This window comes from Eumetopias jubatus, unplaced genomic scaffold (assembly GCF_037043125.1).
Source record: "Eumetopias jubatus isolate StellerSeaLion01/CBP00866 unplaced genomic scaffold, mEumJub1_p1.0 scaffold_7, whole genome shotgun sequence".
In the NCBI taxonomy this organism is placed as follows: domain Eukaryota; kingdom Metazoa; phylum Chordata; class Mammalia; order Carnivora; family Otariidae; genus Eumetopias; species Eumetopias jubatus.
Window position 1 is genome coordinate 11688859 of NW_028274813.1, and position 16598 is coordinate 11705456.

At 52.3% G+C, this 16598-nt stretch overlaps 1 protein-coding gene across 1 annotated transcript in view; it reads right to left on the reverse strand.

The window, feature by feature from the left end:
- RIN3 (Ras and Rab interactor 3) overlaps positions 1–16598 on the reverse strand; it is a 120277-nt gene that overhangs the window by 11113 nt on the left and 92566 nt on the right. Inside the window, exon 7 of the mRNA XM_028098525.2 lies at positions 15414–15722. Coding sequence (XP_027954326.2) covers positions 15414–15722 — 309 coding nt within the window. The remainder of the gene's footprint in view (positions 1–15413; positions 15723–16598) is intronic.

Here is a 16598-nt window from a genome sequence, read left to right on the forward strand (position 1 = left end):
TGTTTTTCAGAGTCCATCGTCTCTCATGGTCCGTCTCCCCCTCCGACTGACTCCCCTTCATTCTTCCCCTCTTGCTATCTTCTTCTTTTTCTTTTTTCTTAACATATGTTGCATTATTTGTTTCAGAAGTACAGATCTGTGATTCAACAGTCTTGCACAATTCACAGCGCTCACCATACAGCTGTCTTTCTTTTTTTTTTTTTTTTAAAGATTTTGTTTATTTATTTGACAGAGAGAGAATGAGAGAGAGAGAGCACGAGAGGGAAGAGGGTCAGAGGGAGAAGCAGACTCCCTGCCGAGCAGGGAGCCCGATGTGGGACTCGATCCCGGGACTCCAGGATCATGACCTGAGCCGAAGGCAGTCGCTGAACCAACTGAGCCACCCAGGCGCCCCACAGCTGTCTTTCTAATAGTGATGTATTCTGGGAAGTTTCCCTGTCCCTTCTAACCACCCATCTCCCTCTCCACCTGCAAAACAGAAAGCCCTCCCTCAACCAGTACTATGTGGTTGGAAATTCTACCATTCAACCTTCACTCTATTGTGTTAAGCAGGGCCCTTTCCTGAATGGTTCTTTTAAAATGTAAACACCCCTGAAAGGAATAACCCATCACAGGGCGCCTGGGTGGCTCAGTCGGTGAAGCGTCTGCCTTCAGCTCAGGTCATGATCCTGGGGTCCTGGGATGGAGCCCCACGTGGGCTCAGTGGGGAGCCTGCTTCTCCCTCTTCCCGCCTCCTGCTTGTGTTCTCTTTCTCTCAAATAAATAAATACTTAAAAAAAAAAAAAAAAAGGAGGGCGCCTGGGTGGCTCAGTTAGTTGAGCGGCTGCCTTCGGCTCAGGTCATGATCCTGGAGTCCCGGGATCGAGTCCCGCGTCGGGCCCCCTGCTCGGCGGGGAGGCTGCTTCTCCCTCTGCCCCTCCCCCCTCTCATGTGCTCTCTCTGTCATTCTCTCTCTCTCTCTCAAATAAATAAATAAAATCTTAAAAAAAAAAAGGAATAACCCATCACTTCTGCTTTTGTAGGAGACGTTCACATGGCTTAGGACATTTTGACAGTAATAGATGCCTTGGGGGAGAGAGGAGGGTGGCCAGTGGGCCTAAGAGATGCCTTCCCAGTGCGGCTCTGGGCTGGCTCCGGAGACTGGCCATTTGGCACCGTAAAGTCAAAGGCTCGCCGTGGAGGGTGAAGAATTCCTACAAGCACAGGATCCCCTGGAGTCCCTCAGTTGACATCTTGGCATGCCTCTGAGTGCACTGGGGGGAAGGAAAGCTTGGCCGAGCAGCTCTGCACGGTGGGGAATGGCCAAACGGGGCCCCCAGACTCAGCTGGAGGTGACTGGGCCTTCAGGGCCACACTTTTGGCCTTGAGTTTCCCGGTGGCCAAAGTGAAGAGGAAAACACAATCAGTTACATGCTTCTCATTGTCCGTGAGAAGACAACACACCAGTTTCTCAGGGGGGCACCAGGTCATTTCTCTAATGCTTAGGGCTAATGTAAACATTTCCCCTGTGGCTTCACGAGGGGGACGCGACTGGCAAGTTCCCTTGGCACACGCGGGCGCTTAAGTTGACTTCGCGATTTTCATTGCGTTGCCTCAAGATGCCACTCGGGTGGGGGGAGCGCTTCCGGCACAGGAGTGCGAATTTTATTTTATTTATTTTTTTTAAAGATTTTTTGTTTATTTATTTGAGAGAGAGAGAGAGAATGAGAGACAGAGAGCACGAGAGGGAAGAGGGTCAGAGGGAGAAGCAGACTCCCTGCCGAGCAGGGAGCCCGATGTGGGACTCGCTCCTGGGACTCCAGGATCATGACCTGAGTTGAAGGCAGACGCTGAACCGACTGAGCCACCCAGGCACCCAGGAGCGCGAATTTTATAGCTCATCCTGCAGACTCTCCTCCCGTCCTTGTAATTATTATGTGAACTAGGTGTTGTTTTGCCCATGCAGAGGAAAAAGCCCTGAGGACAATGAAGGGACGAGAGAGGATCGAAGTCACACCAGGCTGCAGGTACCTAAGAGGAGAATCAACTCCATTTTGTGTAGATCACTGGAGGGAGCCTGTGTCGAGAGCAGTCTGGGCTGTGTCCTAACGTCTACAGAATGTGAGCTGCAAAACCCAGTGGAGAGTGCTGCCAGTGAGTGGTCAGAACGACGTGGCCATGGCCCACCTGATCGTTCGTTCATTCATTCACTCACTCACTCATTCATTCATCCATTCATCCATCCATCATTCATCCATCCATACATTCATTCACTCATTCACTTAAACCCTTTTACTAATCACCCTATTCCTTGGGTGTTACCTGCCCAGGTAATAAGATCCGAGTTTTCTGGATTCTGGTGAGGACCAGAACAAGGCAAGTAAGAGAAACAGCATGAAAGAGGTTTTGAAAGGAGTGGGCGAGCTCCATGTTGAATTCAGCAGCCCCTCCAGTGGCATTCGGTCTTGCTGCCCCAGCCCGGACAGGTAGGCACCCTCACGGGGCACTGGGTCACCCCTGAGGGGTGCGATCGAGCACCGCTTCAGTGGGTTCCACGTGTCCATGCCTCTCCAGCACAGGCCAGGCCAGCCCCCTCCTCCCGCGCCCTCTGTGGCCCACCCCCGTACAGCTGCTGGCACCACGGGGGCCTCTGATCATGTCTGTTCAAGGGGTGCCCCTTCTGCTCACAACTCGTCCTTGCTTGGTTTCCCAGAGAACGGTGTGCCTTGTGGCCTGCTTCCTGACCGCACTCAGCTCCTACATCTGCAAAATGGGGCAGCAACACCAACCCTGTCGGCCTTTCAGGGTTTTCGAGAGAATAAGATGAGAAAATACAAACACATTCCGTACCTGTAACGTGCTACGGAAAAGTGAGCTATTATTGACATCTCTGTTCTGCTTTCTCAAGTGGCCTCAGTTTTTCCATTGTGAAATGAACAGGCTGGAGGTGTTGGTAACACACAGCCCTGAAAAGCAGAGTCAGACCCCGAGCATGAGCCTCGGCGCACTTCTTACCAGCTGTGTGACCTGGGGCTAATCGCTTTACCTCTCTGAGCCCATATTTCTAGTCATGCATGATGTGACACAGATCACACGACATGCTGTGGGATTTTGGTGAGAATTCTATATAGAAGATTTACCCAGAGTGCTCCCACATGCTCCCATGGAAAATGCCTGCTAAAAAAACATCCATATTTTCCATTCCAGTTCTGTGTTCTGAGGTGCTCTGCTTATTTGTTTCAAGGTTTCTGTCCCCTCCCTGCACCAAATGAGTCTGTTTTAGAGAAAGAAAGCTTTGCCCTAAACCTTTATAAGCCTGAGACACAAATTAAGGGTTCCCCGGGGAAGATTTTGTGCCGAGAGTTGTTTTTCATGTTGATAATTTAATTATTAGAATCCTGGCCCACAGGAGATTCTTCTCTTGTTTGAGTTATGTGTTGGGAACTGATGGGACACAGTCCTGTGCCTCTCGGAGTGCGCCTATAACTCACGCACTGGCTGAGAGCTGACCGAATTGCACTAGGCCTCTAGAACACCAATTTCTTCTTGCTATTGTGTTAATAACTCACCGAGGACTACAATCAGGCAAGCTAATGTGCTTTTGAGCAGTGGTTTGCCACCAGCGCGGTGCTGCCCTTCAGGGGTCACTGGGCCGTGTCTGGAGTCGCTGTTTTGTTGTCATATTAGAACAGGGGTGTTACAGGCCCCGAGGCCAGGGATGCTGCTGAGCAGCCTATGATGCCTGGGACAGTTCTCCATCCTAAAGATGTATTCAGCCCCAGACGTCTACAGTTCCAAGGGCAAGAAGCTCTGCTTGAGGGGACAGTGACTTTCAGCAAGAAGGAGGGTCCAGCTCTGGCCCTAGGTTTGGGACTCAGAGGCCCTCTGGACTGTGGCTCTATGCCCCGTGGGGATGCAAAGTCATTCCTTCTTCTCCCCATGCTCTTCCTGAGAATCCTGGCTGACGTTCAGGAAGGGCTTTGGGCCCATCTCCTTGGTTTGCACACATTCTGTTCAGCTACCCCGCTGCCTGGCTCCCGTGGTTCCACGACTGTCCCTCCAACTACCCGTGAACATCCCCTCTTTGTCCCTGCAGTACACAGCGGCAGGGCACAGCAAAGGTGAGCAGGAAGCTGAGCTCCCACCACGGTTCCCCGGCTCCGGTGGATCTCTACAGAGACCCTCGAGTCCTTCCCACACCAGGCCCAAGCCAAGTGCTTCATCGTTTCCTAGAAACCAGCCCTTGCTGGGAACCTTCCCAATTCTGTCAAGGAGCCCCCGCCCCCAGTCCCAGGATGCAAGGCCTGGAAGTAACCCCTTCGTCTGGGGCTCTCTGTTCCCTGTGGCCAGGCAGGCCAGAGCCCCAGGGGAGTCTGCCTTCTGACTGCTTCCTGTGCTCACCCTTTGCTTTTTCCAGCCCTAATCCCCTAAGCCTGCCCTCCCAGCAGGGTCTCTGTCCTTTGATCCATTCTGTCCACTAACTCACCTCCTGGGAGTATGACTCTGATCATGCTGTTTCTCAAGAACCATCAATGGCTCCCCACTGCTTAGAGAATCAAGTCCAGACCTCTTTGCCTGACGTTTAAGGCCTTCCACAGTTGCTCCCATAAACACCTGTCCAACACGATTGACTCTACTCTCTTCTAGCCACACCATCTAGTCAATGGCCTCAGAATGGGTCACCTGCCTTCCAGGCCTTTGGGATTGGCCACAGTCACCTGGCTGGCATGGCTTCTCCTTGCCTTCCTCAGGCCTGAGCTTTCCATCTCCCACCCAGCACCAACATTTGTGGGACACTCTAAAAATGCAAAGCATATTTTATAAACATTGTATCAGTGAATTCCTAAAACTCTGTAGGGTGGATTAGATTCATTGTGCCCACTTTACAGATGAGGGAAGTGAGCCCCAGGAAAGGTAAGCTACTTGCCTAACGTCAAGTGGCTAGGTAGGATGCGGTGAACCAGGACTTGAATCCAACTTTTTCTTACCCAGGATCCCATGTTCCTGCTACTTCAACATTCTTCCTTCAAGTTCCACCTCCTCCACGAAGCCTTCCTGGGCTGCCGTCACTACTGGTGCTTATTCTATACTCTACTTTCCAACTTCCAACTCAGAATGACATTCTGCCTTCATCACCTTCCCACATAACATTCCTCCGTGCTAAATCATGGGCCATTCCCTGAACTCCAAAGGTACTTTCAATCCTCATGCCTTTGCACACCTAGTTCCCTCTGCCGGGGGCATCCCTCCCCACCGCCCCAGCTTTCCCTTACAAATTTCTCCTTGCCTCTCCTACATCCTCATGCACAGTTGGACGCTTCCTGCTCCAGCTCCCAAACACCTTGACTAGTTCAGAGCCCTTTTCCTTGGACTGTGAGCACCCCGAGGGCAGGGATGGAGGCTGGGTGAGCTCAGGTAAGTCTCTTAACCTCTCTGAGCCTCTGCCCCATCACTGCCTTTCTAGTGCCCAGCACAGGGCTTGGGACGTTAGACATTAACAACGGACTGAACTGAGCCACGCGTGTGTTCCCCCTGGCATCCACTCTGTCCTGCCCGGGGCTGGGGCCATCGTCAAGGAGACTAGGATCCACTGTGGGTCTTGGACAGCGGTGTGCTGGGAAATGCCCAACAACTGGCTCTCCGAAGGAAAAAATAAGCTCTGATTTGCAGGGCTTGCCAATTCCTCCAGTCGAAGTATTTCCACAGTGGCCCATTTCAAGCTACCAGCCTGAACATGGAGGGGAGAGAAGCACATGATTAGCTCTCGTGACACGATCAGCAGACTGAGCACACCAACGGCCTTGGATTCACCAAGCCCCATCTCACCGCGAGCAAACAGAGGTCCAGAGAAATCTCCTCAAAGCCCCGCAGTTGGAGTCCTAGCAGTGGAGCTGTGATGAGAATCTGGGTCTCTCCTCCCTGATGTAGGTGAGAAATGTCCACACGGGCTCACAGGCTCTCTGACCTGATAGCGACTTGCGGACAAACAGAAGCTTCGGGCATTGTTGCAATGCACCGGCTCCTCCTTGATATTCCAGGGGGAGTGAGGGTCGCATTCTCCTTCCCATGAAGCCGGGAGCCCGAGGCATGAGCTCAACCTTGTGCACAGCAGGCGCCAGGCAGGGCCACTGGGATGCGGAGGCACAGTTCCAAAACGACTCTCCTGGGCTCGGAACATCTGGCTTGCATGGACCAGAGACCATGTCCGTCAGGCCGCACTCCGAAAGCCCTATGGGGCCGTAGCTGGCATGTCCTGCGCTCTTTTTGGCCAAAATTGCATCTGTTTTCCATCTGGAGGCATGGGGGGGTTGCCGATCACACTTTCAAGAGCTGGCCGGGCGCCTTATGCCTCTTTCATGGGTGGGCAGGTTTTGGAGGAGAGTTCTGATAAAAAAAATGAGCTGAACGTGCTCGCTGGGGTCACATGGGCCGCGAGGAGCACTGCATTAGGAGGCCCCCAACTCTGCCAGCTTTCGTGATCTGGGGCCACTCACTCTGAGCCTCAGTGGTCTCATCTGAAAACTGGGAGTAATAATAAAACTCACTCAGACCGTCCCGTGGGGTTGTGGATTAAAAATTAGGTTTTGTCATCTAGGAAGAATTACCTAAAAAGAGGAGTTGGCATATGTTTCTGGAAAGGGCTAGGTAGTAGTGATTTTTTTTTTTTTTTTGAGGGCCACTCCATCTCCAACCCAAGTACTCAACTTGGCAGCTGTAACAAAAGCAGCAACACACACCGTATAAGTGAGTGGATGTGGCTGTTTCAATGAGTTTATTTACAAAATCAAGTTGCGGGGGCCAGAGTTGGCCCACAGGCTGTAGTTCGCAGACTCCTGATCTAGATAGAGGAAAGGTGTATCCTTTTACTGTAATTGCCCCTCCAAATCTATTAACGGGGCTCTTTTTGAAAGCGGCGGCTGATGCAACAGTCCTGGGGCAGACAAGGCTCATGACTGTGGTGTGCTTTGGTTCTTATCCTCCTCTGGGATTCCCACTTACAGCCACTTCCTTCCTCCACAATGTATTAACCGAAGACCCCCACTTCCCACCTATCAGGTTTGTGCCCTCATGATGGGTTTCCCCTGCCCTGTCACTGCATAATGGAAAAACAAATACTTCCCATTAACTCAGAGGGGCCTCCCCAGACCTCCCAACGCAGAACGGCGAGCTCCTCTGACACCCCCCCAGCCCCTTCATCTGGTCTGATTCAGCCCGCCTGCTAGCAGGTTTCAGCATCTGATGACATAGTTTAGACTTCTGTCTCCTGATTTATTACCTGCCTGTCTTCACCAGAATGAAAGCTTTGTGAGGGCAGGGGCCCCCCTCATGTGCACCATTCCTATGCAGTCCTTCCCCAGTGCCCGGCAAGCAGTTGGTGTTTAATAAATATATCTGCTAAGTGAATCTGTGGATATCCTTTGTCACCCTGCATGACGGACACTTGCTTCGCTCTGTGTTCCCACTCGAATTGTGACCATCTTAAAAACAGGGACTTGGGGGACGCCTGGGTGGCTCAGTCAGTTAAGTATCTGCCTTCGGCTCAGGTCATGATCCCAGAGTCCTAGGATCGAGTCCCGCATCGGGCTCCTTGCTCAGCGGGGAGCCTGCTTCTCCCTCTGCCGGCCACTCCCCCTGCTTGTGCTCTCTCTCTCTCTGACAAATACATAAAATTAAAAACAACAACAACAACAAAATAACAGGGACTGGATTTTCCTGTTAACTTCCCTGTCGTCCAGAAAGGTTAGTAGGGACTGTTGAATGAATGCATTTATTCGCTAGAAACACAGGATGGGAGGAAGTCGAGGGCATCGATAACAGGAGGTTTTCAATGTACGTTTCCAGCGTGAGCCTTTCATGCGGCGGGTATTTTATACAGAACTTGGCTTCTCTGGTTGATTCCCAGGGGGGGCAGCAGGGCTGGCCTGCAAATGGCCCCCAGCTAGGCCTGTGGCCTCTAGAGAGCTCTCTGCAACCAGACTGCAATCCACTGGTCTGGTCTGACCTCCCGGCAGTGCAGTTGGAAGGGCCGGAGCCCAGGGAGCAGGGACGATTGGGTGGCGCACCCCTCTTGCAGTGTGTGGCTGACATGAAGTGAGAAGCCAGCCATCCGCCCAAGGAGCCCCCCAGAGCTACCCTCTTGGCTCATTTGGGCTGTCTGCAGATGTTGCCCCAGCGTCAGCATCTGCTTTGAGCACCACCGCATCCCAGAGGAAATCACTCCAGCTCCCCAGGTTCCTCTCTGGGGAGCTCAGCCCACAAGCCAGTCCAGCCCCATGGGCCGTGGGCTTGGAGCCCTGCAGCCAAAAGTCCCAGTCTGGCTGGAAAAGGGGTGAGGCCGCCTGTGACTTCGGTCTGACCTCCCTGAGGTCAGCTCTGCCCCCGGACACCCCGGAGAGGCAGGACAGCACAAGGGTTCAGCCTAGTACCTGGATTCAAGTCCCAGCTCTATACCACTCCCCGGCTCGGGTATGACCCTGAGTGTGCTGACTGATCTCGCCGAACCTGTTTCCTCGACTATACAATGGGGACAATAGCGTCCACACCCCGTGAAGTGGTTGGGAGGATTCAGTGACAAGACAGATGGAAAGAGATGAACATGGTGTCTGCTGGGTTCCCGGCATGTGAGAAATGTCCGACATGGCCTGATTCGAGACAGGAGGGTAAAGGGTCTCCTCATCCTCAGAGCACGACATCTCAGAGGCCCTGAACCCTATTTTGGGTGTGGGGCATAAAAGCAAGATTATGCGGGGTGCCTGGCTGGCTCAGTTGGTTAAGTGTCTGACTCCTGATTTTGGCTCATGATCTCAGGTTAGTGAGATCGAGCCCCATGTTGGGCTCTGCTTGGGATTCTCCCTCCCTCTCCCTCCACGCCTCCCTCTGCACATGCTCTCTCGCTCTCTCTCTCTCAAATAAGCAAATAAATATTAAAAAAAAAAAAAGGCAAGGTTATGCTTTGCTTTCAGGCCTGGCCCTTATGCTCTCTCTCTCTCTGTCACCTGGATGTCAATGCCCAGGAGGATTTACAAAGCCTCCCTCAGCCTGGATCCCTGAATGACTATATGGAGCAGAGCCCAGCCCCACCCCCACACTCCTGTGTTCGACTGGACTGACATGAGTGAGAAACAAACTTGTACTAGATGAGACTGCAGGGTTTATCTGTTAGAGCAGCAAGTATTTTCCTTAACTAATTCTCTCCTTACCTACTATCTATAGCCATTTCAAAAAGAGCAGAAAGAAATCCACCAAAATTCTAATTGTCTTTTTCAACAATAAACATTAGTGACTTCTGTCATCAGCAATCAGGTTAGACTTTTTTAACATAGATTTTTTAAAAAACCGACAGCCTGACCTCAGTGTCTCAGACCCCTCGGGGTCCGTCGTCCGCCCATTCACCTCCCAGCCTCTGCCCCCACCTGAACCAGAAGCAGATTCCCCGCTGGCTCTGTGGAGTCTGCCAGGGAGGTGAATGGCGAGGGGCCCCGGGGGGTCCAGGACCCTGAGCCCACCAATCTGGCCCTCAATCTAACCACCTGCCTGCTGCGCCCCCTCTCTCCGGAGTCAGGAGCCAGGTTCCCTCTTGTCAAGTGTGGCATCATGGTGTTTACACCAGCTCTTGAAGGCACAGAAAAAAAGCAGCCTGTTGGCCCTCACTGCCCTCCTCCTATTGCCTGCCCTTTAACAAAAGAAGGTTCTTTATGTTCTTTTACAAAGAACCCCGTATGTGTACACACCACACTCCTCCTTCCTTCCTTCCTCTTGCATTTTTGGGAGGGGTTCCCGGGCTTGACTCTATTTCTCCCCAACAGCAGGGCCAGCCCTGAACGTCTGCTCTTGGACACTGAGAACGTGGGAATGACTTGTTTGTGAAAGCGGCAGAAGAAATGATTCTAGAAGTTCTGACTGCTCTCCCCAAGCCTCATGAAGTCCATGAGCAACCAAGCCTGTCTGCTCCTTGCTGCAAGAGGGAGGGCCAAGCTCCCCCAGAGCCACCTGTCTCCACAAACACCTGTGCTGCCTGACACAGGCCCCTGAACTCGCTACCATGGAGGAGGTACCTGATGGGGATTCAGGAACCCCGAGATCGGTCCCCAGACGGGCTGCTGAGTACAGTCATAAAAGCATAGGCTTTGAAGGGAGGAAATTCTTTTGTCTCCTGGGCATAGACAGCATCCGCCCTTCGGGGAAAGACAGCCCAGCCAGTGAACTCAGGCCTGGGTCTCTGAGCTGAGTGCTTTGCTTAGTGCTCCAGCAGGGCTTGCTAGCAGCTAGGCCACGGGGACACCACAGGCTGCTTTCGCCAGCATCACGTAATGGCTCAGAGGCATGCAGGTGGAGCGTCTTCCCTGGAAAGAAGGGGGCTCGTGGGGTTGGGAGTGGGAGGGAAGGGCTGTTTTCTGCTTTAGGTGGGTCAGTGATAGAGGGAGGCAGGACCCAAGCCTGAGTTCTGCCTCTCCACAGGGGCACGGATAGCTCCCAGGGCTGCTGGTCTGCGGACCACACTTTGAGCAGCAAGTCGCTGGAAGCGTCTGGCAGAAGGGAGGTGTGAGCTGAAGGCCTGGGGTAGAGGGCCTGGTGCTGAGATTGCCAAACGTCAAAGTCAGAAGAGAATTTAAGAGTCAGTCGGGATCGGGCTGAAAATGCATAACCTCAATCTAATCACACGGAAACATCTGACAAACACAAAATGAGGAACTTTGATCAAAAAGAACCAAAGGTGGGGGGTGGGGAGGGAAACCTGTATTCCTTCAAGATAGCAACATCATAAAAAACAAAAGCCGTGCGGGCGCCTGGGGAGCTCAATTGTTAAGCGTCTGCCTTCGGCTCAGGTCATGATCCCAGGGTCCTGGGATGGAGCCCCCATCGGGCTCCCTGCTCGGCGGGAAGCCTGCTTCTCCCTCTGCCACTCCCCCTGCTTGTGTTCCCTCTCTCGCTGTGTCTCTCTCTGTCAAGTAAATAAATAAAATCTTTAAAAGACAAACAAACAAACAAAAGCCGTGGAAATGTTTCAGGTTAAAGGAGGTAAAAGACGCCTGACAACTAATTGCAACACCTGACCCGCGCCTGTTTCTCGAACGGGAGGAGGAAAACAACAGCAAGGCCCTTATTATCTCCAGTGAAGCCTGGAATACAGATGGCGGATTGGGTAAAAATATCGTATCAACGTCAGTTTACAAAGTGGACACCGTTCCTGTGGTTATGCAAGAGAATATCCCTATTCTTAGGAAAGTGTTTAGGGGTAAAGAGCCCAGATGCATGTCACGCACCCTCAGACAATTCAGGAAAAAAACACCATGTATGCACAGAGTGTGTAAATGATAAAGCAAATGAAACAAGATATTAACAATCCACAAAGGGGTATGTGAATGTTCCTATTTTAATGCAGTATTTCTACTCTTAAAGTTTGCGAAGTCTGAAGTTATTTCCAAATGGAAGGTTTAAAAGCTAAAACATTCATTTATGGGCACGCCTGGGTGGCTCAGTCGGTTAAGCGTCCAACTCTTGGTTTCGGCTCAGGTCGTGATCTCGGGGTCGTGAGATCGAGCTCTGTGCTGGGTTCCGCGCTGCGTGTAGTGCCTGCTTTAGATTCTCTCTCTCTCCCACTGCCTCTGCCCCTCCCCTACCCCCTCACTCAATTAATTAAAAGCTAAAATATTTAGCAGCAGAACGGGTTATTTCAAACAAAATCCCATGTGGAATTCCATGTGTCAAACAGGGACAGGCAGGGGTGTGGCCCAGCCTGTGTTGTGTCCTTTTGGTGGCCCCAGGGGTACCTCTGGGAACCCAGCATGGAAACCACTGAGTGGTGGGGAAGCAGCCGTTCCCGCATGCTCACATGTTAGACACTCACACACATTTTGGTTGCATCTGATCCCCGAAACAGCCCTGAGAGGCATTCCCAGGCCCATTTTGAGAAAACCAAGGGGGAGGAGATTCGCACCTCCTGGGGGCCTCCGCCGACCAGATGTTTTCGATGTGCTCTCCCACCTCCTGATGAGCAGGTCTTCTCATCCCCATTTTCCACACCTGTGGAGGTCCCATGAGATTCATGTCCAAGGCGACAGCACTGAAGCTGAGGTTCAAGCCCCGGTCTGTGAAGGAGCCCCAAGGCCCCTGCTCTTCTTGGCCAAAGCGGCTTCCTTACAGGTGAAGAAGTTGAGGCTCCGAGTTGGGCAGCCCCAGCCTGCTCATGGCAGCGGTGAGATGGGAAGCCCTTGGACTCACAGTCCTGTGCTCCCCCAGCAGTGGGAGGGGAACACAGTGTCCCTTGATGAGAAACCCATCTGTTCCCAGTGGGGAATCTTCCCACCGAGCCCTGGCCCCGGCCTGAATTTCTGGGCTGGCTTCTGAATCAGCAGAGAGAGTCCAGCCTCCCTCCCTCCTGTGAGGACAGGGAAACTCTGAGCCACCTTGCTCATCTCTGTTCTTTCCTGGTCTTTGCTTGTGCACATTCGCTCTAGGACTGCCTTGCTTTCCTTTCCTTGTCTCTCAAAATTAGCCATTCCCTCCCCTATTCCCTGCTCTCTGCTAAGTTTTTAATAAGTCAATTCACCATCATCAAGAATCATGGTGTTTGAAGTCACTGCCAAGGGACTGGGTGTTTAAAAGAACTGCAGGGGCGCCTGGGTGGCTCAGTCAGTTAGGCATCCAACTCCTGGTTTTGGTTTAGGGTCCTGGGATCAAGCCCCATATTGGGCTCCATGCTCCATGCGGAGTCTGCTTGAGATTCTCCCTCCTTTTCCCTTTGCCCCTGCCCCCACTCACATACACAATCTCTATTGCTCTCTCTCTCAAACAAAACAAAACAAAACAAAAAAGAATTGCAGGAAGCCCAAGGCTTCTGAGTAAACTAGGACTTACTGAGAATGGAATTGTCCCCAAACGGTCTCCCCAGAAGAAAAGATCCCCCCAATTAGAAGTTCAGATAGGGAAGGTAACGGTCCGGATTAAGTCCAGCCGCTGGGCTAGATGCAAATTTGCAGACTCAATTAAATCTCACAGTAGCCCCGTAAGGTGGGTATGGCTGTGCCCGTTGAGGGGGAAAATGAGGCTCCCTGCACCTAAGTAACCAGAATACAGTCACATAGCTGGGAAGGAAACCTGGATCTTTCCCTTCCACATCCCTCTGAGGTCCCAGGCCAGCCCATTTGATGTCTCTCTGAGGCTGCTTGCAGCAAAGGGTCCTTCGGGGCTCTGTCTCTTGTCTGGCTCAATCTAGCTGCTCGCTCGCCACACTGTGCAGGACGCCCCAAGCTCCCCCCACCCAGCTGCTGCAGATCTGGCTTGCCTCTCACTCTCAGAAGGTCTGGAGAGGTGTGGCCAGCCCTTTGCCATGCCACCATAGGGTCTTAACCTTGAGCTTCCCACTGCTGCTGGGAGGCATGCTGGACGTTGCCCCAGGGCTCCATACCCCTGGGACTGAGTGTGTCGTGAGAGCTTGGGGTTCTGCAGGCTGCTTAAGGCCCCTCATCTTACTTCCTTGGGGGTTTTTAAGGAATATACTTGGCAGTGGAGTTCACATGCTGGATGGCTCCCTGGGGTCCAGACGGCACAAGACCCTAGGTCGAAAAGCCTTACATCTGCCCCATGATAACGAAAGCTCCACTTCCCCACTCCGTCTCCCCTACAAGGCTCTCTCTCCCAATCCATTTCCAACATTCTGCTAAACGGTGAATGGGAAGTTCTAACTTAACATGGAATCTGCTTTCAGGGAACAATGCTCCTTCTAAGACTGCAATCGGATGCAGGTCAGCTTAACCCAAAAGAGTGACTCCAACCTGGAATTGTGGCCAGTACCAGGCCTGTGAGGGAGCTTTCCTGGGGGAGGGGGCCTTGCACCATCCCTCAGTTGCTTTTTCCTGGCCTATGGTCAGACAGGCCTACTCCTCCAAGGCAAGAGAATCCCTTGCCTAAAACAGCCAGCATTGGTTGGGCCTGCCATGTACTTGCATTGAGGTTGACGTTTTACATACGTTGCTTCTAATATTCACAAGTGACTGAGTATGGCTTCTGAACCATTAGGGGTCTGAGTGTCCCCTTTGTAAAACAGCTTCTTTAGGTGAGGAAACTGGGCTTTAAGGGGTTAAGTAAATCATTCGAGGTCACACAGATAGTAAGTGACAGATCAGGAATTGAAACCCAAGTCTGTGTGGCAACAGACGTCACAATCCTTCCACTCTCCATTACCACCACTGCCATGTACAGTCACACAGGTTGCTCACCAAACAAGGGCATCCAGCTGAAGAGGTGATCGGGGCATGAAATCCAGCCACCATTCTGTTCACTAAGGTGTGCACCATGGTGCAGTCATGCCTGTTCTTGTCTGCCTAGAGGAGCCCTGTGGTAAACGGATTATAAACGTTCCCAATGATTCCCTTCCCTACAACCGTGCCCCTTGCGATGTTAATTTGCAGCTCTTCCCATCAAGCGAGGTTAGTTCTTTGCCCCTTGAATCTGGGCTGGTCTTGTGAGTAAAAACACCAGTGAAATATATCCGAGTGGCATTGTGCCAAGTCAAACCCAGGCCCAAGGAGGCCTTCCAGGCTTCACTTGCTCTTTTGGATCCCAACCACGGGTACAGGCCCAGGCTAACCTGCTGGTGAAAGAGAAACATGTGGCCCCGTAGCCCGCATTCCTGGCCAGTCAACAGCCAGGCAACCACCCAACATAGGAGCAAGGCCCTCGTAGCCCAGCCAGCCTCCAAACAAGCCCCTCTGGCTGTGGCTGTTATGCATCGAAGTGTTTCCCTCTGAAATTCATAAGTTGAAGTCCGAACCCTCGGTTCCTGGGAATGTGACCTTATTTGGAAATAGGGTCATTGCCGATGTTATCAGTTAAGATGAGGTCATACTGAAATAGGGAGGGGGACTCCTAATTCAATATGCCCGATGGCCTCAAAAAATGGGGAAGTTTGGACACACACACACACACACACACACACAGGGAGAACGCCCCGGTGTTGCCACAAGCCAAGGAACTACCAGAAACTGGGAGAGAGGCCTTCCCTCGAGCCTTCCGAGGGAGCATGACCCTGTGACACCTTGATCTCCCACTTCCAGCCTCCTGAAGCATGAACTGATCGATGTGTGTTGGTTCAAACACCTGCTTTGGGGTACTTTGTTACAGCAGCCGTCAGACACTAAGAGAACCTTCTCCAAATCAACACAAATGTGCAGTGTGCTTGGCTTCCTTGCCTTCCTCCAATGTGGAAGCTAATCACAGCCCTCCACCTGATCCCCAGGTAACCCCAGAGAGGTACGCAGGAATTCCACCCCACCATGCCCCGTCCTGCCCCAACAGGCCTCGGAACCCGGAAAGCCTTCTCTAGTGCCTTCCAAGGGCTCCGGAGTCCTTGCTGGGGAGGGGTCACAGGCCCATACAATATTGCTGTTCCTAGAGAGAGCCCCTAGCCCAGTCTCCTCTGGCTGCCCACCTACCTGGGTTGCCGAGGGCCATGGAGTCATAGATGAGCTTACAGGTCTTGAGCAGGATGGAGATCTTCTTCTCGGGCGAGTAGGCCTTGTGCATGCTGGTGAACTTCTGCAGGATCTTCTCCATGACGGGCACCTCCGGCACACTGGTAGTCACACCCAGGTCCGTGGTGGTGGTGGCCAGGATCACCAGCTGGTTCTCCTTGAGTTGCTGCAGTGAGCCATCCTTGCTGTGGATCTCATGCAGGCACGAATTGATGGCTTCTTTCAAGGGCTTTAACACACACTTGTACAAGGCCGACTCCACAATGGCTTCTGTAGGGGGGGCAAGAGTGGGAGGGTGAGGAACCCAGGCACCTGGCTTTGGTGCCCAACAGTGTGGTTGTCCCCATCTCCCGGTCCCTGGAAGGACATCCTCAGTGCCCCAATAGCTACACCTCGTAGTTCTAACACAGGAGGCCCTGCAGTACATTCAGCAGAAAGCCACGCACAAAGACATGGGTACAGGAGCCCTCTGGGACTGAAACATTGCGTCCTAATGCTTTTCACAGGGCCTGGAACTGATGAAACCCTCACAGGGCTGCCTACCAATGCATAACTTCAAAGGGCACTATTTACATGGTGGTTGTGCAGTGTACAACCTGTGCAGGTGTACATGCAGGGCCCGGGTGCCCAGTAAATGTTTGGTAGAATGATTCTTGAGGTCTTTGAATTCTCAAATCCACTTGCCTCGAGGCTCAAAAATACAGTATTATCCAGAATCTGCCTTCTTACCACTTCCACGGCCACCACCTTGACCTGGGCTGCCATCATCTTTTCCTTGAGTTATATGAGTAGTCTCTTGCCCTGGCCCCTTTTCATCTATTCTCAGCACCCCAACCAGCACAGTCCTGTTATGGCATGTTTGATTATGACATTCATAATCAAATGTGCCCAGAACTCTCCAATGGCTCCCATCTCATGCACAGTAGAAGCCAGAGTCTTCTCCATGGCTTCTAAGGCCCCCCCTTGTAGTCTGTTCTGACTTATCACCTTGCCTGCTCCCCTGTGTTCACGCTGCTCCAGCCACCCTGGCCTCCTTGCTGCTCTGTTCCTGCCTCAGGGCCTTTGCACCTGCTATTCCTGTTGCCTGGAGAAGTCACTCCACAGCTATATACATGACCTCTTCCTTCGTTGTTCAAATGTCATCTT